The 23,996-nt window shown below is 50.0% G+C and overlaps 7 protein-coding genes across 7 annotated transcripts; 4 read left to right on the top strand and 3 right to left on the bottom strand.

Annotated features, from left to right (window-relative positions):
• Positions 1-3,748: 3,748 nt before the first annotated feature.
• Pmar_PMAR018561 (Acyl-CoA dehydrogenase, putative) lies at positions 3,749-5,093 on the top strand (the record flags this gene model as incomplete). The annotated part of the gene is made up of 2 exons (XM_002778076.1): positions 3,749-4,849; positions 4,893-5,093. The coding sequence occupies 2 exons, from the start codon at positions 3,749-3,751 to the stop codon at positions 5,091-5,093; spliced, it is 1,302 nt and encodes a 433-aa protein (XP_002778122.1).
• A 674-nt stretch (positions 5,094-5,767) lies between these two features.
• Pmar_PMAR018560 (hypothetical protein) lies at positions 5,768-8,013 on the bottom strand (the record flags this gene model as incomplete). Its single annotated transcript, XM_002778075.1, has 8 exons — positions 5,768-6,520; positions 6,570-6,728; positions 6,779-6,962; positions 7,018-7,133; positions 7,182-7,336; positions 7,413-7,564; positions 7,611-7,744; positions 7,798-8,013. The coding sequence occupies 8 exons, from the start codon at positions 8,011-8,013 to the stop codon at positions 5,768-5,770; spliced, it is 1,869 nt and encodes a 622-aa protein (XP_002778121.1).
• Positions 8,014-8,152: 139 nt separating this feature from the next.
• Pmar_PMAR018559 (hypothetical protein) lies at positions 8,153-8,305 on the bottom strand (the record flags this gene model as incomplete). Its single annotated transcript, XM_002778074.1, has 1 exon — positions 8,153-8,305. A coding segment is annotated over one exon (153 nt), but the record flags the coding sequence as incomplete, so codon positions are not given.
• Positions 8,306-9,319: 1,014 nt separating this feature from the next.
• Positions 9,320-11,439, bottom strand: Pmar_PMAR018558 (heat shock protein 60, putative; the record flags this gene model as incomplete). The annotated part of the gene is made up of 10 exons (XM_002778073.1): positions 9,320-9,400; positions 9,449-9,590; positions 9,640-9,807; positions 9,859-9,980; positions 10,025-10,223; positions 10,277-10,395; positions 10,446-10,577; positions 10,624-10,752; positions 10,796-10,921; positions 10,975-11,439. The coding sequence occupies 10 exons, from the start codon at positions 11,437-11,439 to the stop codon at positions 9,320-9,322; spliced, it is 1,683 nt and encodes a 560-aa protein (XP_002778119.1).
• A 5,279-nt stretch (positions 11,440-16,718) lies between these two features.
• Positions 16,719-19,106, top strand: Pmar_PMAR018557 (3-5 exonuclease, putative; the record flags this gene model as incomplete). Its single annotated transcript, XM_002778072.1, has 7 exons — positions 16,719-17,288; positions 17,335-17,462; positions 17,507-17,648; positions 18,159-18,336; positions 18,379-18,648; positions 18,701-18,811; positions 18,967-19,106. 7 exons carry the CDS (start codon positions 16,719-16,721, stop codon positions 19,068-19,070), a joined length of 1,503 nt encoding a protein of 500 aa, XP_002778118.1. The 3' UTR covers positions 19,071-19,106.
• A 783-nt stretch (positions 19,107-19,889) lies between these two features.
• On the top strand, positions 19,890-21,177 carry Pmar_PMAR018556 (hypothetical protein; the record flags this gene model as incomplete). Its single annotated transcript, XM_002778071.1, has 3 exons — positions 19,890-20,091; positions 20,151-21,082; positions 21,142-21,177. The coding sequence occupies 3 exons, from the start codon at positions 19,890-19,892 to the stop codon at positions 21,175-21,177; spliced, it is 1,170 nt and encodes a 389-aa protein (XP_002778117.1).
• Positions 21,178-21,972: 795 nt separating this feature from the next.
• Pmar_PMAR018555 (hypothetical protein) lies at positions 21,973-22,132 on the top strand (the record flags this gene model as incomplete). The annotated part of the gene is made up of 1 exon (XM_002778070.1): positions 21,973-22,132. A coding segment is annotated over one exon (160 nt), but the record flags the coding sequence as incomplete, so codon positions are not given.
• Positions 22,133-23,996: the final 1,864 nt, after the last annotated feature.

Genomic DNA, 23,996 nt, shown 5'->3' with positions numbered 1-23,996 from the left:
TGTAGGCCAGTCCAAGATGGAGTAGAGACGGCGATTCGGGTCGTTCTATGTTGTTGATTTGGTTTCCACAAGCATGCAACACCTTCAGGTTTGGTGGCAATACAGGGAGAGATGTTATTTGATTGGAATCGATAGACAAGTGCAGCAGTGCGGTGAATTTGGACGTGCGATCTGAGACAACACGCCTCCTTCACGGCATGTCGGTCGACGAGTTATATCACCATCTAAATAGGTGATGTTTCTATCGTTCAAGTTGAGGTCTGTGAAGAACTCTCGGAGTACGAGAGACTCCGCTGTGACGTTCGGGTGCAAGCAGCTGCCCACTGCGGCAACTATTCGTACGAAGTCCAATGACTTGCTTGACCAGTCCATAGCGCCTGGCTCCATGACGGCGATCCCTACAGTACGGTACACATACAGTAGGCACAGGAAGACTACTCTCCATGGCTTCATATTCTCTAGTGCACTCGCGTTCCTCGGTGAGTCGCATCGATTTCGCGATGTCTCGTTCGAGTTCTTTCTTTGAGTGTACCTGGGGGGGACCAGGGCCCTTTCTAGAAAAGTCTGTATCGAATACAAAGATGCTAGTGGTTGATCGGCCCCCGCGAAATCTCATCAGTCAATGACATGCCCTGTCGTTGATTCATGAGGCTGCTCAAGGGCTGCGTCGCACTACCCTGTTAAACAGGGTAGTGCGACTCGCACTATGCGAACATATCAACTTAGAAAACGTCATTTTTTGATGGTACGTTTGTGCGTGCCAGGTCTAGGCATCACAGTCGGCTTCTGATGCAATCTCTTTCGAATGAAAGTTCATCGTAGAGGAATTTTTCCCGCACTAGTTCCACCCCTCAAGGAGACTCACCGCGCCCTCGACAATGTCCACTCCTGTTCTATCCCTGAGTAGCCAGCGGAATGCCTCGTACAGACTCAATTCGCATGGATCGGACGGCATTTGGGAGGAACCTCTATCGGCTACTATCCAACTCCGCTACCGACACAACTTGGCACACTTGGACGGCCTTAATCTTCCGCAACGTTTTTGTACACGTTCATGATTTGTCCCTAGTGATGGCGACCACATATCATGGAGTAATTCCTTTTTTTCAGGGCAATGCCCGCCTTTGCAGGGCAGAGCATTCGCTCGCCTTCACGGTTTCACAGTGTCGTCTGAGGTTGATATCTCAGGGCAAATCTTTGCTAAAGAATTTGGAAGTGCGCAAGATGTTTTAGGAAGATCAACTATGCGGAAGGTTTTGGTTTCTTACGAAGCGATTGCTGAATCGGAAGTTCATCGGCTACATTGAATGCAGTACATTCGGAGATGAACTGGGAACGATTGGGAACATTTTGAGTAGATCACGATATATTGGATTATCCATCTTCGTACTGCTAAATCGGCTTTACTGAGTGTACAGGTTGTAGTTTGGTAATGTTTTTCTTTCGACCTTTATTTCTGGGGCTACTCTCGTACAGTTTGCTGAGGAGTGAACAAAGTTCTGAGCATAAAATGCGAATATGCTGGTCAATGGGAATGGAGGTACTGGGGATTGTGATTCTAGTGGCTAGAATCTAGCCAAGGGGTGCTGCAGTTGGGGGCAAGAGGCAGTAGCTAGGGGGTTGTTCGGTCGCAGAGTCTGCCTTGGTTCTGTGTGTATACTATATAGCGATATTGATATTCGTGGTTGGCTATGCATACATTGTCTACGTAACGTCGATCAGATAAGCCTGGTTTTCTTGTAGATGGTCGAGAAAAATAAAGCAACAACCTACAATCCTGGTCTCACAAATGGTGAGACACGAAACATGCCCTTGAAACCTGGAAGCACCGCCAAGGATTTCTGGCTTCTCACAAGGATGAACTACAATCAATCTGTCGTTGCCTCCTGGGACACCACGACCAGAGTAGGCCTTCTGGCCGGCACAATTGGCGTGTGTATAAGTGCATGTCACACATCTCACATCATGCTCTATCGTGTAGCTGCCGGGGTGTTGACCAATACCTTGGTCACTTACTCTCTTGCATGATTCCTTAATGTCGCACGAACATGGAATGTCCATGGAATCACGTGTTGTGTAACCCCTAACCACTATCTATCTCCTGTTGAGCATCAGTCATGGCACACGGGGATACGCTCCACTCGGGCAATGTCGCCATATTTTGATAGCTTTTATGCACAAGATGGGTCCGGCCTTCGCCCCCAGGAATATTAATACTGGGGGAGGTACAACTCAACAACCGGTGGTTTCCCTGCAGCGCCCACATATTCATGCTGCATCTCAGCCCTCAGTACTACTGAGCTACTAGCTTCTACGGCGTCAACCCAACCTGCCGGACGTTCATGGGAGGAACACACTCGCGGTATTGGCCAATCTAATTCGTCTGACTATGATCCTGGGGGGCTACCCCTTGCTCGAGCAGAAGCTGATCAGTGCCGTCAACCTGACGGGCGTCAGGTGGCCGATGTTATGATCGCGAAGTTTCCTACAGTCACCTGGGCGGGCAGCCCGGTCAAGAATTCCAACCCGCTGCAGAGGCATAACACGGATATCAGAGCCGAGAAGGTATGGATGGATCACGGTAGAGAAGTCTCAGAGAGAATCCCAGGTAAGGTGTACTCTTTTTGAATAAACTCGTGCGACATCCTGGTTGGATTGTTCTATGCTAACACTATTACTTTCAGACCTTCATGATCGTAAACGAGCACGCATGTGAAGTAATTGGCTTCAGTGAGAGTTCCTTGAGGACATCGGGCAGGACGAACCCATCCGATAGGCTCAATAAGCTAAGCTAATTTAGCTTATTAACTTAGTTTCTTACCTAACTGTTTTCAGTTGATGAGTCTGATACAGAATTCAAGTCACCGATTCGCAAACATGTAGCATTTAGCGATATCAATCCGATACATAGTGTACTATCCTGTGAACTGGGGCGGTTCGTCCTAGTCACTGAACTTCAGCGCCACTTTCATTCGAGATGCAATACTTCAAATGTTCTGTTTGCAATCAGCGGTTTTCGGTCTGACCGAATCGGTCACCGAAGTTCAGTGTATTGTACCTCGATTGGATGTTCGGCCTTGTGTATAATATGTATAAGTTATGGACTCGTTAATGACGAGTCATCATTGTCTGCCCTGGAAAACTGACAGTCGCCCTCCATTTTCACCCAAAACCCTGTAAAATCACCAAGCCATGGCGCGCGCTTTGGTGCCCTCAATTTTCTGCTATGGCCCTGGCAATTCCCTCCCTGCCCTCGAATTTACAGATTGCCCTGTAAATTCCGCCATTCGGGCGAGCGATTTACGGTGCCCTGTAAACCACGCTTCTGCCCTGGAAAAACGTAATCACCCACATATCATGTGTGGTTGAGCTTCATGATCGTATAATCTATGATGATAGACACGTGTATTATCCTGCTCCCCATAGTAAAACGTTGAACTGCCAGACTGTCGCATTTACCTCGCTATGAGTGGTTCAGGAGGAACCTCGGGTGCCACAAGTCTCCCATTATAATTTAATCACGACGGAGTTATTCGCTGTGAATGATATGATCATAGGTTACGTCGCGGTTGTCTTGCCGTGGCCTCTTATGTTGTGTCTGTGAAGAGTGTGAGTGACGTCGGGGAGTGTTTAGTTGTTTCGGTGCATCACTTCTGTGTTCCTTTTGTGAACGGGTTTATGCCTGTAGAGATGAGTTTTACTCTAGTGACTATGTACGTGTAGCGATAAGGTTAGTCCGCGTTGATCTATGCCCGTTGTTGCCAAGGAGACCTTCGGATCTCCCGTCCCGTACGCGGAGCCTAGTTGGTACACCAAGGGCCACAGCAGCCCCTACTATACTCAGTCCCACGTTGAATGGCGGGTCAGGTGCCGCAAGTTTGTAGAAGATGAGGTCATGCCCAACGTCAGTGAGTGGGAGAAGGAGAAGGCCATTCCCATGGAGATCTACGCGAAGTGCTACAGGGCTGGCCTCCTGCCCAGTTTGGTCGGCCCTAAGGGTTACGACTATGCCGATCCCGCCGTTGCTGCCAAGCCCCAAGGCTTCGACTACTTCCACGAGCTCATCTTCATTGACGAGCTCTGCAGGTGTGGATCTGGTGGCGTCATGTGGGGTATGATGGGTGGCCTCAACATTGGTTTGCCAACTGTGTTAAACTTTGGTACGTCTGAGATGAAGGCAAGGGTGGCCCCTCCTTGTGTACGTGGGGAGAAGAATATTTGCCTATGCATCACGGAACCTCACGCTGGCAGTGATGTCGCCAATATCAGGACTACTGCTAAGCTCACTCCGGATGGAAAGCACTATATAGTCAACGGTCAGAAGAAATGGATAACTAATGGTATTTTCTCCGACTATTTCTCTGTCGCGGTCCGCACAGGTGGCTCTGGTATGAAGGGAATATCTATGCTGTTGGTCGAAAGGGGCATGCCTGGTCTCAAGACCACCAGACTGGACTGCCAGGGTGTGCTATCGAGCGGCACTACTTTCGTTGAATTCGATGATGTGAAAGTCCCCGTGGAGAACCTTATAGGTAAGGAGAATGACGGCTTCAAGGTTATCATGTATAACTTCAACCACGAGCGTTGGGGCCTCATCATACAGGCCGTGCGGTTCTCGAGGATCCTCTATGAACTCTCGTTCAAGTATGCACAGAAGAGGAAGACCTTTGGCAAGACCCTTATGGAACATCCGGTGATTCGCTGGAAGTTGGCAGAGATGTCCAGACAGATTGAAGGGACCAGTCATTGGCTTGAAAGCGTTACCCACCAGATGTCAACTATGCCGTGGGTGGAAAGTATGGACGCTTTGGGAGGCACCATTGCTCTGATGAAGGCCCACAGCACTAAGGTAAGGGATAGTTCTGTCTGCAGTTGCCTTCGATGGTTTTCAGGTGTACGAGTACTGTGCTCGAGAGGCGGCCCAGATATTCGGCGGTAACGCCTATACAAAGAGTGGTCTCGGCGAAGTGGTGGAACGGCTTTATCGTGATGTCCGTGCTTTGGCTATTCCTGGCGGCTCGGAGGAGATCTTGCTGGATCTGGGCATCAGGCAGGCTGATAGACAGTATAAGAAGGCTATGAGCAAACTATAATGCCTACTATTGCGGAATCTCGAGATTTGTCGTAAGGAGCTGCTGGTCTATTCAGCAGTTTCCCGTAATCGTTTTTAATAATTTTATTATAATCGCCTTCTTGAGTTAACGTAGTGAGAAGACGGGGTTGATGCTTTCGATGGAAAACTGTAATTCGCAGTGTAAACAGCCACTATGACGTGAACCCCAATCGCACGTCGGTAAGGGTGACCTTGTTAGGAGTGAGCCACTCGTTGACCAGCCCGTACTGGTAGAGATTTGGTGTGTTCTTAGAAATTGATGACCTATCATTACCAGTTCGCTGTTGAATTTTCCTCTCTAGAGTATCAAGTTGGGTTGTCGAATCCCTTCGCATGGCAAGATGGAACTTGCACTACTATTAAGCGCTACTTTTCCATGATGGAGTTTATCGTCACGAGGCCCGGAGGGGGTGGGGCCAAATAGACAGGCAGTTATACTTATCTAAGGAATCAAATCTACTACTACGGTTGCTCGACCGACTGCGACTACAGAGTGATTTCTATTGGAGAGAGCCCTACCAATTTGACGTCAGCAACGACGACACAATGGGATATGTTAGTGCTCGATGCAGCTGTGACTACCATTTACGCATCACATAGAGATATCAGAAACTTAATTCGACAGAAACGCGGATGAATCATGAAAGTAGTGAACTATTTGCTCCCTCTCGCCCCGCCATGCCTTGTCTTGCGCTCTTTCACCCACATCTTGGCTTCCCACGGGAGTCTCGCTGGCTCGTCTTCTGGGGTGTCGATTTCTTTCCACCTCTTCGCTGCTCGCCTTTGACGCCGAATATTTCTTGCCATCTCTTGTGGACTACCAGCACATAAACCAGGCGTCAGCGCACTCCCGATCTCGACCTCCTCCTTCATACGCTCTTGGAGCTTCTTCAAAAGCTCCACTTCTCCCGGAATCGGCTCGACAGGGATCCGTTTCGGGGTCGGCACGCTTTCAGTTGACCCCTCTGGAGCCCCTTGTCCCTTTTCGACGTTTTGGTCCTCTTCATACCATCGATCGAGTCGCTCTCGGAGGAAGGTAGCCCGCTCTTGGCTGTCCATTTCGTACCATTCCTGGTCCCAGACGTGAATGACACGTCCTCTTGTTCCTCGCATAACGTGCCGATGCCTCAGGATGGCTTCACCCGTTGGAGTTTGACTTCGGGCCTGCATGTTGGCTCGGGTGCTCACTAAGATGGCTGCCTTGATTCCGGGCACCCACACATCAACCAGGAATCCGTCAAAGTCGTACATTCCTACACCAGGACGTTCGATCTGGACAAGAGTGTCGCTTATCGAGGTCATGAGTTCGTCACTAGGAGCAGTAGAGAGCTGCAAGTCCCAGAAATGTGAGCGGCAATACCCAAGATACCTCTCCGTTCCAGCCGGATCGAAGTCGGGATGTACAGCCTGACGAAACGCGAGATCTACAGCCCCTCAGTCCTGGAAGGGTTCTCACCTGCAGCTCGCGTAGAGTGGGAAACAGGAGAGCACAGCGACTGTCGGAGGAGACGACTTCAGGAGTCAGCACGGCAAGGATGGGTTCACAGAAATCGGGATCTAACTTCTTCATCACCGCGAACGCCCAAAGCATATTAGTCAGGCCGAAAGCGGAGAACTGAGAACTTCATCGAATTCCACATGGTGAGGAGCATACGGAATGTTCACCTGGTTGAGACGCTCCAGTGCAGTAACTTGGAGTTGGGGGAACAGCTTAGCCCCAGTCCGAACCACCGCAAAGGCCCAACATAACATAGAGGCTTGCTCCGCATTGAAGATGGTTATACGATGGTTGGTCGCCTCCACTAGGACGGCCCACAGCTGCGTTGATCCCGTCCGTGCATGAGCGTATCTGAGCGTGCTCAGAGCATGCATCCTTCACAACAGCATACGAGGAAACCCTTTACCCAACGATGGTTTCCACAACATCGAGACTCTTAAATTCTCTAATTTTGCGGACGACAGTAACTTCTGCAGCGTCATAGAACCAGGTCGGCTCAGTAGTCGAGGTCGATGGACCCATCTGACAGAGCGATCATCTTCATTCCCCATAGAGCATTTCAATGCAAACCTTGCCATCGTGGTGTTCACTGCTCCAGCCTTCTGTCCTCTGAACTTTGCGACTGCAGAGTTGCTCACCGAAAACCTTCAGGCAATTCGATAACTGCCGTGGCGACATCGCAGATACGACCTCCAGACCTCGGTCCAGCAATAAGCGATAGAGACCTGAGACTAGCAGTCTTCGCCGAGCACGAATCTACCAAGACTTAGGAAGCATCCACCAGATGAGTCCTCTCCTTACGTCCATCGCCGAGGCCATGTACGTTGTACGCAAATACTATCCTCGAGAGACTCCCATGATCCATCGCGGGTATCCTGGAGATTATGACCGGCTCGGCTCGATGGAACACAGCAATTCCTTCCCTATAGGGATACTCACGAGAGCCACACAACCTATATCAAGGCGGTCCTTGGCACAAGGAGATTCACATTGCCTTACGAAGCCAAGGAGGCCAACACTTGCGCCAATTCCTGATCGGCTAGTCCCGTGAGAGCTTCGACGGAGAGCTGTGCTGTGATGGCCACTATCATGGTGGTCTGCTTCATCAGGCCGCTCGGCCATCGGGCATACACCTACGCTTGAGCTTCGAATACAGCCGCTCCCTTCCATGGCAGAAAAATACTACCCTGAGGATTCTCACTACATCCGCGATTTTGTGAGCCCTGCGCTGCATCTGGTGTAGTAGAAAAGGGTACGCCCCCTTTAGAAAGTGCACGGGTTTATGTGATGACTTCCGCGTCATGGCCACGCAGACGTTAGCGAAATCCCCAGGGGCGAACTCTCCGGCCTGAACATGCTTATTGACGCGAGCGTGGCACACACATTGCTTCCCTTCGACCATGAAATGATATGAAAAACAGAATTAGAAAACAGGGTACGAAGAGGTAACATATGGAGCCTTAACGAGCATCTATCCTCTTCTACAGTGAACTCCACAGATGAACCGTCCAAATAGATTCCATCCGAGTGTCCAAGCCTCCTCACTCAAGGAGTACCCTGTGCGCCACATTGCTTATGATGCTCTCCCAGAACGCCTTCCCGCCGGCCTGCACGTCCGCATAGGCCCGAGTCACTTCGGCGATCTGGTTCGTAGTCATGCTGGGGAGCAACGTCATGATCGGCGATTCGATGTGCTGAGCAAAAGACGCTGGCAGCTCTCAGAGTCCGAGATTGCTACTTTAAAGAGGCCCATATCCCGCCAGTTCAGCCGGACCAGCGTCCTCGGAACGGCGACGAGAGAATCCAACGGCAACGTGTCAACGTAGCGTATAAGATCGTTGAGTATTCGCATGAAGCACTTATGATTAACGATCTGCAACGGCGATTTGCATAGATAACACCGAAACGGTATCACCGTTATTTTTTCATCTCGCGTGGAACGCTCCATTTCTCCTGCGAGGATGTATAGGAGACGACAAATGTCCGAACCACGGCACTGTGAGCGGTTGAGGGTATAATAGTTCCACACCTACAGCGAACGCGTGCGTACTGCAGAAAAATGGTCGACGAATATGATGGAGACTAGATGAGGATACTTCGGAAAATTCTCATTGATTCCTGTACAACCCAGATTCGTGTATGTAAATTTCATAAATAGCGACGAAAATTCCGAGCTCAGCTGAAGAAAGGGAACATGAACTCCAACACTCCACGTGCGCAGTCAAATCTAGCCCCGAGCGACACACGGCACTAGCGTGACGGCAGACACCAGTCATTACATCGTTAGCTGACCGGAGCCCTTCGACCTCCATTCTCCGTTTATCCACGACCTCCACCTCAGGAACCACAGAAAAGCACCGGCATGCGTGCCTGCTGTTAACCCCAGAGAGGAATGGTCGCCGAAGGCAAAGGCATCGAGGGGCAATCATAAAGAGACTCAAACACTGGACGCAACCGACATAACCTTCGAGGCTGCGACAAAACAAAGGGAGACAATACTCAACAGATCGACCTACGACAGACGATAGATAGCTCGATAGATAAATTAACAACTACGCCCAGCTCCATTGTGTGTTAGAAACGATTGTCGGGTATTTTCTGGCAGAGCTCAGGTTGATAAAGATCGGAAACACTCTAGTATATCTTAGCCACTCTATGTGCCCTACTGCCTACTGACAATCGTGTCCTCCGAGCTACAGGTCGGCACTCTACATCATACCACCCATGCCTCCCATGCCGCCCATACCGCTCATATCAGAGGCCGCAGGGGACTTCTCCTTCTCAGGGACCTGAGAGCACACATGCATAATATGCAAAGCCTAGCGGAAGCTCCTCACATCGCAGATGACAGTCTCAGTGGTAGTCATCAAACTAGCAATACTGGCGGCGTCAGCCAAGGCCGTCCGTACGACCTTGGTGGGGTCAATGATACCCTGTTGGAGCATGTCGACGTACTCAGAGGTCTGGGCGTTGTATCCCCTACCATACAATGCATCTCAACCAGATGAATATTCTGCCGTGGACTTACTTGTGGTAATGGTCATCACTGAGGAGTTTCTGCACCACGACGGCACCCTCCTCACCAGCGTTCTCGACGATAGTCTTACACGGCTGCTTGCACGCTGAACGAATGATGTTGCAGCCGACCTCCTGGTCGAAGTTGTCAAGTTTCATGTCATCCAACTTCTTGCTAGCTCTGAAGAGGACACAACGTCAGAGCCACCAAATGCATTCCCTAAATGGTCACCTCAAGAGAGCGGACCCACCGCCGGGCACGATACCCTCCTCAACAGCGGCCTTGGTGGCGTTGAGGGCGTCATTGAGACGATCTTTGACCTCGGACACCTCCACTTCGGAGGAACCGCCAACCTACAACGTAGTTAACAACAAACCCAGAAATCAGCAGTGCTCACCTTGATGACAGCAACACCACCGCTCATCTTGGCGAGACGCTCCTTGAGCTTATCCTTCTCGTACTCACTACTGGTGCTGTCAATAGCATCACGGAGGGTCTCGCATCTGTCATCTATCTCCTCTCGAGCTCCCGCGCCATCAAGAATAATGGTGTCGTCCTTCTTGACGGAGACAGACTTGCATGAGCCGAGCAATGCACTGAATACCACCGAAATACTCTCAAGACACTGACAGTGAACTACCAAACTTACGGGTTGAAGTCGTCGCTGAGCTTGGTGCCAGTCTCCTCACTGACCACCTCGCAGCCGCAAACAGTAGCGATATCCTGCATCTGGGACTTGCGGTTATCGCCGAATCCGGGGGCCTTGACCTACACCACACCAAACTCCTGTGTGCCAAGCCAATCGTCAAGACACTTACAGCGCAGACCTTAAGGCCACCACGGAGCTTGTTGACAACGAGAGTAGCCAGCGCCTCTCCATCGACGTCTTCAGCAATAATAAGGAGGGGTCGCTGTAGTTTTACCACGTACTCGAGCACGGGGAGAATGGACTGGAATAAAGAGTAAATTACAACCCAACAAGGGAGGACTCCTCACCTGAATGGAGCTGATCTTCTTCTCATGCACCAAGATGAGAGGATTCTCAAACTCGACCGACTGAGTCTTGTTGTTGGTGACGAAGTAGGGAGAAATGTAGCCACGGTTGAACTGCATGCCTTCCACAACCTGAGCGGAGTCTTGTGCCTTGGCGAGTCAATCGACGCCCTACCTCCAGCTGATGCTCCATGGTCTTGCCGTCAGACACGGTGATGGTGCCGTCCTTGCCGACTTTCTCGAAAGCCTCAGCGATGAGACTGCCGATGGTCTTATCGCCGTTGGCGGCAATTGTAGCGACCTGAGACAAGACGACGACTCAGGTGAGAGAAGACGTACAAATACAAAAAATACCTGTTGAATTTCCTGAGCCGTCGAGATAGGCTGGGCACGGGCCTTGAGCTCATCCATGACCACCTTCACCGCAGCGTCGATGCCTCTCTTCAAGTCCATGGGGTTCATACCAGCAGCAACAGCCTTGCAGCCCTCACGGTAGATGGCCCGAGCAAGTACTGTACTAGTGGTAGTGCCATCACCAGCTATGTCGTTGGTCTTGGAAGCAACCTGTTTGATGAGAGCAGCTCCGACGTTCTGCATCTTGTCGGGGAGGTCGATGGCCTTGGCGACAGTGACACCATCCTTGGTGACCTTAGGGGACCCGAAGCTCTGCTCGATGACCACGTTGCGACCCTTAGGGCCCATGGTGACGGCCACAGCATCGGCGATACGGTTAACCCCGACGAGCATACGTGAGCGGGCCTCAGCGCCGTGGAGGACCTCCTTGGCGACTCCCATGCAGGTGGACGAGCGCGACAGCATTTTGTGGTGATAAAAAGAGAAACTAAGGGATGGACATTCTCTCACCATCAGGAGGTTCCGAATTGAGGAACGCCTTCTTCCCGAATTGAGTCGGTGTTCGTGTTGCCGATCGTGGCTCAGACAGTGCCGTGAACTCCAGTCGTCGATATGAACTCAGACACGAGGGGAGCTTTGCTGAGGTCATTCCTGACGACCGGCAAGACTCTGAAGTTGGACAGAAGGAAGTTCGAACTACTGTTGCTCACGGAGCTTAGGAATCTTTAAGGATCGTAAGTAAGCAAGATACCCTCATCAGCTCTACGCGCGCGCCAAGATCTATGCAGTGATGGAACTTGACAGCGGCATGTACTTCTCGTTGTCCATGGGGTCGTTCAGTAAACCGATTTCGAAACTCGCGGCGTGTTCAATAGACCTTCAAGAGCCCACCCAGGATTAGATATCACATGTAAAACTCGATCTTGGGAGCGCTCTTAGAACTCTAGAGAGGCGGTCTACTGAACTTCACCCCATCAGAATCGTTTCCGGAATTGCTCATTACACGTGTAATAGGATGCTAGCATCGATTCTGAATTGACCCGCATAGGTTTCAATGAACCTGGGGCATGTTTCGATTCGGACGTTGTTGTTCTAGTCGGTAGGTAGATGGTAACGCTGACGATGTTGGACTGTTATCGCTTGTGCGAAGTCATCACGTTTCCGCCTTTCTAGGTTCGATATGAATCTTTCGAGCAACTCTTAGACCTATCCAGTACTTGAAATAACTTGTTTTGGTATTGCGGCTTTTTATTTTCTCCCCCTGGAGTTACATTCGGGAGTAAACGTTATTATGAAGCGCAGAGTTGTTCACTCACCTCCAGTGAAACTTGAGTATAGGTGCACGCTAGCCTACATAATTTTTCTGTAGTAAATTTTACAGTAGGACCGACGTCCACAAATGATATTTGATACAACTGATCTCGTCTACTATCTGATCAGCATCCCTCTAACACTACTGTAGGTCCTCTGAGCGTGTCTTGGTCGGCGCATCTCACTTCAGGCTCTGTCGGCTCCTAGTCCCGTCACGCACCACAACGCGGACGCCATCGCTGAGGGTACCAGAAGTTGATGTGGTGGTGGAGTCGCGAACGAACACTGGTTCGAATTCTGCTAAGGAGTCGGTGGAAACTGCTGGGGAGCACCAAGCCGCTTCGGAAAATGAAGTGCGGAAGACCGCTAGAGGTTCTTACTGTTGCCTCAACGTTCAGACTGTCACTGAGACGAATGAGAACACTGCACGAGTGAATGAGATAGCTGCTGCAATTGGTGGAACATTCGCGGTTGAGGAATCCGAGGAAAAGGCGGTGCATGCCCAAGTACCTCGAATTGAGGTGGAGAACAAGTCCATTAGGACGAACACTGTAGAGGTGATCAGGAACACGTCAACATGATGCTGTAGGATTCCCGTTCAGCAACAGCAGCATGTGGTGATGAGGAACAGTGGAGAGGTGACGGTTCAGGAGGGAGGGGCTCCAGGGTTGGTGTCTTACAATGTGAGCAAAGACCAGATTCGTCCGCTGCTGATATGTGATCAGGGCACCGTTGTGACTCGACATAATTACAACCAGCCTACCCCGAACGAATTCGAGATCCAGAAGAGCATCCTTGTCGCTGCTAATGCACGGTGGGGGGCTCTACCTCTATTGATTTTCGAGGGAGATCAAAAATCTGATATCAGATCCGTCAAGGGCCTGCTCGAAATCGTGGACACGCACGTAACTCAACTGAACTCCGTCAACGTTTCAACTCTAATACACCGCCTGGCCAGCATAACTCAGAACCACGAGCAAAGTCAGAAGGCATTGACTCGCGACCATCGGATGAAAAAGGTGCTCCGAAGAGCCGTCGAGGTGAGTACTGTATGGGCCGACCCTACAGTAGTCATTGCATTGATCATCAACAGTTGGCGCGGATTTCGAGCTGCCAGTCATTGTCCAATATATCCTGGGCGGTTGGCAAGCTGCAACTGAGTGACGAAAAGGAGGTGGTGGAGGCAATCGTAGGTGCGGCCAAGACTCGACTAGAGTAAGTACTCGGGTTTGGAACTATTCGGATAGTATTAGTAACTGCTCTGTTGAACAGAGTCTATGAGTTTTGCTAGTTGTGGCCAAGCCTAGTTTTATGAATTCACTGGGACAATCTACTATCATGTAGTTTTATTCTAATCGTGATTGCTTCGTGCGTGATAGGCACTTCCGTCCACAGAACTTCTCCAACATGCTTTATGGCCTCTCGCGAGTTAACCATTACGATAAAGCATTGATGGAAATGGTTGCCAAGAGAGTGTTGGGAACTATACACAATTTCAAACCGCAAGAAGTGTCGAATCTTCTATATGCTTACGGACGTCTCAATTGGTGAGGACTGAGCATTTCCTCTAACAGAGAATTCATTGCAGTTTCCACGAGGAACTGTTAAAAGAAATCTGCGACTGTGTTGCGATCTTGACGCCTCATTACGATGGCCATGGTATCGGCAATATCATGTGCTCACTCGCCAGGCTGAGTTATCCCGACAAGAAACTAATGGATGTAAGTCAGCATTGATGGGATTAGACAACTTCGTCAACAAATGACTCTGAACATACAGTGTGAACCAAACAGTTATGCATATCTAGATTTTCGAGATGGCTTCCTCCAATTAGGGAATATGATTATAGACTATGGAACGCTTCTGCAACGTTGTCAATCGATCCACATTGTTATCATGTTGATGTTACTCAAAGTTGTCTTTCGAACTCTCGAAAATTGAAGGTGTTGAAAATATTACTATTATGGTTTGTATCACACTGTATGACCAGTACAGTAGTTATAAAGCACATGCTAGGCTAACGAAACAAAACTAGCACAAGAATTTAAAATCTAGCAAAGACATTTATGTACCTAATTTCATCCAGTGTGCTAGAGTGTGCGCATGGTCACCCACATGTGTTGGTGACAATATGAAAACTCTGAGGAAATTTTAGAAAATCCTTGTTAATTTCAGTACACTTATCGTATATATTCTCCCAATTCGTATATAAACTTCTATGGTTAGTGAGGAAACTATTGAGCTCAGCTGAGGAGAGCGAACATTTTTTAGCAGCACTGACTTCCTCACGAGCATCAACGACCGTTCTTCTTTAGGCAGTAGCTGCCGATGTGGTACGAACGCCTCACAAGTACAGTAAGTTCCTGATCGCGAAGGTATTGCGGCCCATGCACACTATGGGGTATTCCAACTTGCCGATGTTGATGACGACCAGCAAGTCAGTGCTTTTTGATCATGGTTGCGTGAGTTCAGGACACTGTTGTTAGGTTCGTACTCGATCATGTAGGAGCTATTCGCATTGAAGAGATAACCACCGTACTGCAAGGCTTCCAGCAAGTGATGCCATTTACTGTATGGCGATGGTCAGTAGTCATCTTGCCAGGAAGGAATTAGAGCGCCGCCTACTGTTTCGGAGGACGACGTTGGGCCGACCATCGTTCGCCCGACCTCGGACATCAGTTTGATTGAATACGGAGCGGCTTCATATCGAGTGGATGCACTTATGCAAGCGGCCGCTTTAAAGCTCTCAACAGTGGCTAAGTTGGAGGAAGTCTCATTGGAGAAAATAGTGCTAGTGTGTGGTCCGGTGAGATGTAGTGCTGATGCAGGTGGGACTGTTCAACCTGATGGCGCGACTGGGGATGAAGTCAAAGACTTCCAACGGCGGCTTTCTCTTGTCGACTTGTGCGAGGATCCTCCCGAATCTTGACACTCTAGGAGTGGACCAGATCAAATCGGTGGTGGGTTGGTCATTAGATAGAGCCAAGGGTTGCTCGTGTGCACATAAACTCGTCGGAATTGAAGCTCCTGGAGAGTAGTGGCGAGTATCCAGCTTGTTGTTTTAGTTGCAATCCTGTTCTATGATGGAGTTGGCCTTGACCGCTTTCGAGGAGAGGTTGCTGAGCGAGATCGCTGATCCCAGTGACTCATTTGCTCTGCCTAGCCGCCGCGCCACAGTGCCGTCTACAGCAACTGGGACGGCCTCCTGTTCGTCTCCGCAGTCATTGATGGATGCTGCGGATAGCTCAGCTGGGGAGGCCGATCTGTTCGCGGGGAGCGACGCTCATATGCTTTTGCCTGAGTCGATTGCGGGGTGCGGGTGGAATCCCGAGTCACTAGAGTTCCTGTTGGAAACTGACGAAGACCACAGTCGTGGCCATAATGCAGCAGTAAAAGGCGACCGCTATCATCATCACCTCAACGGCGCCAGTTGGTAGTCGGCGAGATGCCTCTTGATGATGAGTTCATGGTCGTGTACTTTCGCTTAATGATTGTCGTAATGATCACATGGAAGACATTTGGGTGTTGTGTGGAAGTAATCTGGGCTCGAACAAGTTCTTGAGCAATGCAGGTGAAGTTCACCTGCATCGGACCTGGTCACCTGGTGAACGCGGGTCCGATGCACGCATTCACGCTCTGCCGTCTTGACTCGAGGCAAATTCCTTCCCATCATGATGAAAAGAGTAGGAAATACCTCTGATGATGATAGACTTGTTGGATGTGCGAGCGAGCCTCTGCACGCGCGTGCTGTCACGATGAAATTGCTCAGCAAAATGCATCCTGTAACCTTCCTGCATAGTCCAAATGACTCCGTCGTTAGAAATTATACAGTGAAATAATAAGTGCCGGACACCTGAGGTATAAAAGTGACTATTCTCGTAGGAGGTACAAGCAAATCTTGCAATCTTGCAAAGTCTCAACGGATTTCCTTTGGTATCATTTGCTGGTGAATGAACGACTCTCGTAGTGAATCCATGCGATTCCTCGGCCTGAACATAGGTTGAGTTAATCTCCTCGTTATTAGCCTCATATCTTTGGTCGTCGCCTGCCCGACCGTTTTGCTCTATACTATCTCGTAGCAGCATGATTACTAAAGTAAGATTATGGTTTGATTTCTCTGCTAAGGTGGTGTTGAACGACGATCTGGACAACTCTTCCAACACGGCTAACGAGTCTGTAATGGCCGATGAGTATATTACAAGCGGGCGTCATGAGTGTGGGAAACGACCGCCTCTCCTTCTACTGTTGGTTATTCACTCAAAGTGATGTGTAGTTGGAATCGCTGATTCGGCAAAGAAAGGGTATATACTGAATCCGAATCAGTATAGAGAGAATGTAGTGGAACGTCTTTCCCCCTTATTAGAGTCATGGTCCTCATATATAGGTGACGGTTTGTGAGCACATTTGTTGGCCGTAGGCATGCCTTCCCTGTAATGTCTACTACTACTACTTACCATACGCCATCTACATCATCATCATTCCGATGCGGTGGTCCCTTCGTCTCGGCTACGCTCCACTCCTTCGGTGGTGAAATTGTCGTTAAAGAGGCGCTACCTACCGGCAAGTGGGATGATGACGAGGCCCTCAAGGAGCGCTTCCAGAAGGCTGGTGCTGTTGGCATCGACTTTGAATGGAAACCTGATAAGACCCCTGCTACCAATCACCCCATCTCGCTGGTCCAGCTCGCCACCGAGGACCTCGCGTTGTTGATTCGGACTAACACTCATCATGTATTGCCGCAGTGGGTGCGCGACCTCCTGAACGACCCGAAGAAGGCCAAAGTCACTATTGGCTTTGATGTTTCTGATCACGCGAAACTGCAATTCACGTTTGATTTGGAGTGCAATAACGTCATCGACTTGTACGAAATTAGTAAGAAAAACCGCAGTGTTCCGCGTGGTGGTTTGAAGCGCATTGCGCATCATTTTGGCTACTTCCTGCGCAAGGACAAGAAGATCTCGATGAGCGATTGGTCCGCTACGGAGCCTCTCAGTGACATCCAAGTGGGTCTAGGAAAACCTATACTACGGCATCAGTTTTCATGGTCAGATTCATTACGCGGCTGATGACGCCTTCTTTCCACTTCTGCTTGTGGCCGAACTGGGCGGCCTATTGAACTCAGGCGTGAGGATGGAGAGTCTCAAGGAAAACGTGAAGGTTGTTGATAATAAGGACAAGTAAAGTGGTGGCCACTCGGTTGGGTCTTGACTAGGGTACTTAGGTACGATGCTATGGTTAAGAAGAGGGCGACAGTGGTAGACACTCTGAAGACGGACAGAAGTCAGCAGAGCATAGACGGTTGGGCTGCAGCTAGTCGCGTTGAGCCTGGCATCGATCGGGACTTCCTATTGTGCAATAGAGATGTAGCAAATGAAGGGTATGTAGGTGAATTCCGTGAGTGTACTTATAATTACCCAGGGCCTTATTATTATTACTATTATTATTCATACCAGCAATCGCCGAACTCGTGTAGTGGTTATAACTTTGTACAGCAAGGTGAGGAGCAGTTCTACTATGGCGCTCCTGGAGGCTCCATGAGCTTTCCGTATCCAAATGAAGAATTATACAATTATTATTATACCACTCCCGCCTCAACTCCCCTCGGAAATGTCACGACGCCGTCGGTCAGCTACGACAACCTCCACTAAAAGCATCGATGTGTTGTCGTCCTTGAGGCTACAGAGAGTTTGTCTCTTTCCTGTACCAAAGTTGGCGACGCTCTCGGGTTTTGCGTTCTCCCGTTACAAAGGGAGTCGGGAAATGACTAGAACCAAAGAATATAGAACACTGTCTTTCGGAACGAGTATCGGTCATTGTATGCGAGACGATTTGAAAGAAAGTTGGTATCAGAATACACGAATACCCACGTTTAGGTATTTGAGTGGCGACGAAAGGATAAAGTCCTTCAAATTCGACTTCGTGCTGGTGGGCTGGGCCTCGAGGAGAGCTCTTCTGAATCGGAGGAGGATGACGCTGAAGGCGACTTTGGCGTTCTGAAAAAGCGCCTCGCGCGAAAGTTAGTCGCCGAATGGGTTCCCGAAAACGTGCTAAGTAAGTGAGGATTTGAGATTGCCAATATGCGATTTGTTTCAGCGGCCAGCTCTAGCAAACGTGAGAGGTTTCGTCAAGAAGCATTGTCCCATCCGGAAGAAATCGAGGCGTGTTTCGATGGCGATTTTTCGCGCTACATGTTCCGTCTGAGGCACCACCCATTGGCGGCTGACAGGAAGGCGGTAGTGGATAAAGTGGCCAAGTTCATGGAGATGACGCCTGATGAAGTGGAGGCTCGCATAGAGGAGGACGAGAAGCTGCAGGCGTGCATGGAGAGGCTGGAGACTGCTATGGTCAATACGGCTTCGGAAAGTAGTATCTTTGTGGGCCTATTCTGTATCTTTTATGCTTGAACCTTGGATAGGGAGTGTGGTGATGGGCTTGGTGGCTCGCTTCACAGTGCTCGCGGATAGTGAATGTAAAGATAAAGAGTATAAGCGTCTGTTAACGCAGTGGATCAAGGCTCTGTGTGATGGTAAGAAAAGGTTGGAAGCACATGGTCAACTACATGTGTTGGTTGTGAGGAAATATTGGGAAATTCTTATTGGTTTCTGGACATTTTGGATTCGTAAGCTTCTATTATTAGTGAGGAAACCAAACTGGGTTGAAATGTCTGGTGTGCATGTTCAGAGCGCAAGGATGCCCCTAGTATACGGGAGGAGATGAAGAAGAGGCTCGCTGAGGTGCGAGGGGACGATGGAAAGCCGCCCGTAAAACGTCAACGTACTGATTAGTTTACTTCCCAATCACTGAACGTTTCTACCAGCTTGTCGCTGAGTGATTCTCGTTGAACAATGCAAGGGGCGGTAGAGTCGGTAGGGAATATCGAGAATTTCAGATTTTTTTCATGACAATACGAAGTGGCTGCAGCCGAAGCGAGATCCGAGTTGGTTGCACAGTTAGTAGTCTTGGGAGGTGCGGGGTGGTATGAGGCGATCTCAGGTCAAGCTCGAGAAAGTACGCAGCAGATCGTCTCGACGGTGCTCCTGTGATGAGCATAACTACGCCCAAGACGAGTGAAGGCAGGAATAGCCCCCACTGTAGTGTCTGGTTCGTAGAGACTCTTTTGAGTGGGAATGTGGTCACCTCAACCTCTGCCGTCTAAGATGGAGGGCCCAGGGATCGAACATGCGTCTAGCGCAAGAGAGTCCTCGACTGTATCTCATTTGACTACTGAGAAACGATTCGATGAGCGAGCAAGGAGCCCTCCATCACTACCAGAGAAGAAGGTTGTTTCACCGCCGCCTCTGCCATGTAAGAGCAGTCCCGAGTCCAAGGACACCGTAGCGGCAGCGGCAATTTCAGTCTGCTGAAGTATTCAACCGCTACCTAACGGTACTTTCCATGATGCGTCTTTAGCCCTCCGCGAACGCATCTGTTGATGATGGGACATTCGCTGATCTTCTGAAATGATGATTTTTATCACCCATCTTATTCGAGTGTCCAGCATTGCTACTTGTGGTAGTTCAAAGCCGTTTCATACGACCATGTGTGGGGCCTGGGTTCGGTGGGCTTTGGGACCACTTCGGCATAGGTAGAGTCACAGAGGTCCAATGACCGTCAAGCCGAGCGGTGGCTTCACTCCTCTGATGGAGCTCCCCGAGGTGGCATATTCCTCCAGCAGTCTGCCGACGAGCCCGGGGGCGCACAACGCGATCGTGCTCATCGTGGGCGTCCTCATGATAACGTGGACGGTCCTTATCGGCCTTCGCCTCGTGAAGACGGTGAGCATTCTGAGGCACTTGCAGCCTGGGAGTAAGTGGAGATTTTTCTATCGCCGTGTTGTCGTGATAATGTTTTCTCTATTTTTTCAGTATCCGGTAGCAGTGAGGATTGGAACTTCTCGGATGCATCTAGTGAGGACTCGAACACAACAGCGGAAAGCGGGCATCACCATCATGCTAAGGAGACACACGTTCTGACGGTCCCTCGTATGTCGGTCTACGCCGATGATTTCGATGCCATCACTCGGAAGCATGTTGCTCAAATTCTGCAAGCTTCTAGAGAACTGAGGAAACCGCCTGTGCCAATACCATCCCTCAGCCTCTCCACCACGTTAACCTCAGTCGTTTACATTGGAGGAAAGCTCACAGTGAAGACTTCATCCCCCTGCAAGGTCCACATTGCCACGGGTGTCAGTGCCAGCACCCTCGACGCACTCCTCAGCCCTGCATCGCTTGCGGGTAGCAGCGGCCCCATGGGAGCCGCGGAACGGCGGGCTGCGAAACGGCATTGGTGGTTGAGCATAATGAAGGAGGCCTTAAAACCTACCCCTTTGCCGACAGATGAGGCTAGGCAGATGCGCTGGTCTCGTATCGTGCCGGAAGCTGGCGTGATGCCCCCCATGGTGGAGCCTCTGGCGCCGGCCTCGAGAGCCCAAAGTGAGGACGATTGTCGCCTTGAGCTAAGTGCCAGTATTGGAGGCTTGCAGCAGCACGATGGACTCAGCTTCCCAAATTCGAGACCGGACTTATTGAATAGACTACTTGCTCTCTGCACTGCTACCATCGACTCTGGTAGCTCGATGGATATTGTTATACCGCCGTTGGCTGGGGAGGTCTTCCCCCTCATGCTGTTGCTCTCTGAACCCACTCACGCCGGCTGGGTGCTCGCCCTCTGTGCGAACCAGACAGTTCTGGGCGAATTGGTCGTGACGGATGATGGAGCACTCAAGTGCCTTACCTTGTTCGGGCTCCGCCCTGAGGACGACAAGACGTGCATGATTTGCTATGACAACGTTCGTTCAGTAGCCCTTCTGCCGTGTGGTCATTGTTGCTTGTGTTACCGTTGTGCCCGGCATCTCAGGGACCAGAAATGTCCAATGTGCCGGACCGTTTTTGATGCCTATGTGACCATTCCTGTGCGCTTCCAACGAAGCAGTAGTAGTCTTTGAGGCTCGACGGAGAGCGCTCATGTACTATCACCATTATTTGTATTGGAAGATCTCTTGCGTTGTAGCTCTCAAATCACAGCGAGTGATACTTTTCTCGGTATATCCGATGCTGGTGCAGGTTGTTTACTCGGCCTAAATGGCTACGTGTGGGATCTGGGCTGTCTCCTGGGTCATTTCGCGACTCTTGCGTGAGCCCGAGTCCGACGTGCCGACGGCCACGGACGACGGGCTATCCCTGCCTCAACTCGAACCAGTCCGACCGTTGATTCCTCCGGTTCGGGATGGAACGAAGAGCTTGTGAGCCTCGATCGATCCATCATTTGTGGTACTATGATTTGCCGTTCATAGACCTCTGCCCGTATTGCTCGATACGAGTAGCTCTATAACAGCCGATCTGGGCGATGAGGCCCTCCGATTAGCTGTCGAAAGTGGTGCTGCGGAACTGGTATGTTCAGATATAGTGTGACGACCGAGATCACAAATTTTACACTCTTGCGGTATTAGTCTCTGATAAGACCGAGTCGATAATCTGTTCCCCAACTTCAGTGTTGGAATATATGTTTGGTATCCTCAGCTGAGTTCGGAAATTCTACTTCAATCTTTCAAAGTAGAACTGTACAAGTAGCATCAACATCGCCTCGATATTTCCTCGGAATTTCCCAATATACGTAGTGAATCATCTGAACATTCTCTCACACTGCTCAACTTCGAGGACAATGAACACGATGCGATATCTCATGCAGGTTTCGGAAGTACTGACGCGCCCTGGCACCGACATCGACCGGTTTTTTGATCGTTTTTCATATCGTCATACAGCGCTCTTCATAGCCACTAAGCTCAATAGGATAGAGCTGATGCGTCTTCTTCTCGATGCTGGCGCCGACCCCAATCTAATTTGCACTAGTAGTGCTTCACTCCTACTGGCGATGTGACATATTTAATGCTCGAAAGGTACGCAAATCTATGAAAGAGATACCCTCGACTTCCACGAAACCGCACTTTATCACGCCGTGCGAACAGGCAAGTTAGAGGCGGCTAGGATCTTACTCGCGTATCCCACCACGGATGTGAATGTGATATGTCGGTGAGTGAGGACCGGTGAACTTTGCTAGTCTCGGTGACGATGTTCGATGCTATCAGGCACGAATACATGCGTGGGGAAGAGGAATGGGGCGAGGTAAAAATATTCACTTTGTGTTCGGATTATGGATCTTTTCTCCTGGATTTTTGTCGAAGTTCCTGGTGTGTTCCTAGGATATCGAGTCCATGACTTTCCGGGCGTTGGACGTGGTGCCGATCGGGCCAGGTGGTGAGGGCATTGCGGCGGAGCTTCGCAGTAGAGGCGCCGTCACGACCGCGGATGCAGCCTGATTTTTTCTCGGTAGAGTTTCTTCTTCAGCGTATCAGCGTGGTGGGCGTACTTTTCTTCATTCCTCATTTCGACGTAGGTAGTATTGTGTGTCATGCAGTGGCTCGAGTATGTCAACTCAATGGTGACCTGGGAGGTCACGTTCGGTTCAGCATCCCATATGTATACTCAGTGCGTATAGGAAAGCCCGTAAACAGCTACCAAGAGGTCTTTTGACATATTAAAAGGCTATCCCATTTCACCATCATCCTTCCCTTAGCAGGCGTCGTGGGCTTTCGGCAAGACAATATCCGTAGAGGTTGATCTGTCTTCCCGCATCCGATGTAGTTTCCTTTCGTTCTATCTTCCCTCGCAATTTCGTAGCTGGTTAGGATGTGGAAGGTCACGTCTGATATTGATGATAGGAGATGATATATGTTATCGATCATCATTGAGGTATCATTCGACGAGATAGGCCATACATTTGCCACGATTCTTCCTCACGACACAGGAAGCATCGATGCTATTTCTACAATCGGACTTGGTTCTGGTTGTTTCCGCGTATAATTGGCTCGGCCAGCCTTCGTAGACTTCTTCTTTGATCCTATCAGCTCCGATAAGTCCGTCTTGACCTCGTAGAGTCATCTGGTCGAACAGCGTCCAAGAGCGAGAGATAGAGAGAGGACGACGGAAACATTCAGTTTGATGACCAGCATTCGTTCTCATCGGGGCTACTCGGGGCGTGCCCGCGGAGCCGATTCTATTGAGGAATTATACCTTGCGGTGACATAGTTCCTCTGCCTGGAGAAATCGTCTCTATTGAGGCACATCTTGGGATGGCATAGTTGCCCCGCCTGGATAAATCGTCTCTATTGAGGCACATCTTGGGATGGCATAGTTGCCCCGCCTGGATAATTCGTCTCTATTGAGGCACATCTCGGGATGGCATAGTTCCTCTGCCTGGAGAAATCGTCTCTATTGAGGCACATCTTGGGATGGCATAGTTGCCCCGCCTGGAGAAATCGTCTCTATTGAGGCACATCTTGGGATGGCATAGTTGCCCCGCCTGGATAATTCGTCTCTATTGAGGCACATCTCGGGATGGCATAGTTCCTCTGCCTGGATAATTCGTCTCTATTGAGGCACATCTTGGGATGGCATAGTTCCTCTGCCTGGAGAAATCGTCTCTATTGAGGCACATCTTGGGATGGCATAGTTGCCCCGCCTGGAGAAATCGTCTCTATTGAGGCACATCTTGGGATGGCATAGTTGCCCCGCCTGGAGAAATCGTCTCTATTGAGGCACATCTTGGGATGGCATAGTTCCTCTGCCTGGAGAAATCGTCTCTATTGAGGCACATCTTGGGATGGCATAGTTCCTCTGCCTGGAGAAATCGTCTCTATTGAGGCACATCTTGGG

The sequence above is a fragment of the Perkinsus marinus genome (assembly GCF_000006405.1).
Source record: "Perkinsus marinus ATCC 50983 genomic scaffold scf_1104296950436, whole genome shotgun sequence".
Taxonomy (NCBI): Eukaryota; Perkinsozoa; order Perkinsida; family Perkinsidae; genus Perkinsus; species Perkinsus marinus.
The sequence above is the reverse complement of the archived record's forward strand: the minus strand, read 5'-3'. Positions and strand labels throughout refer to the sequence as shown.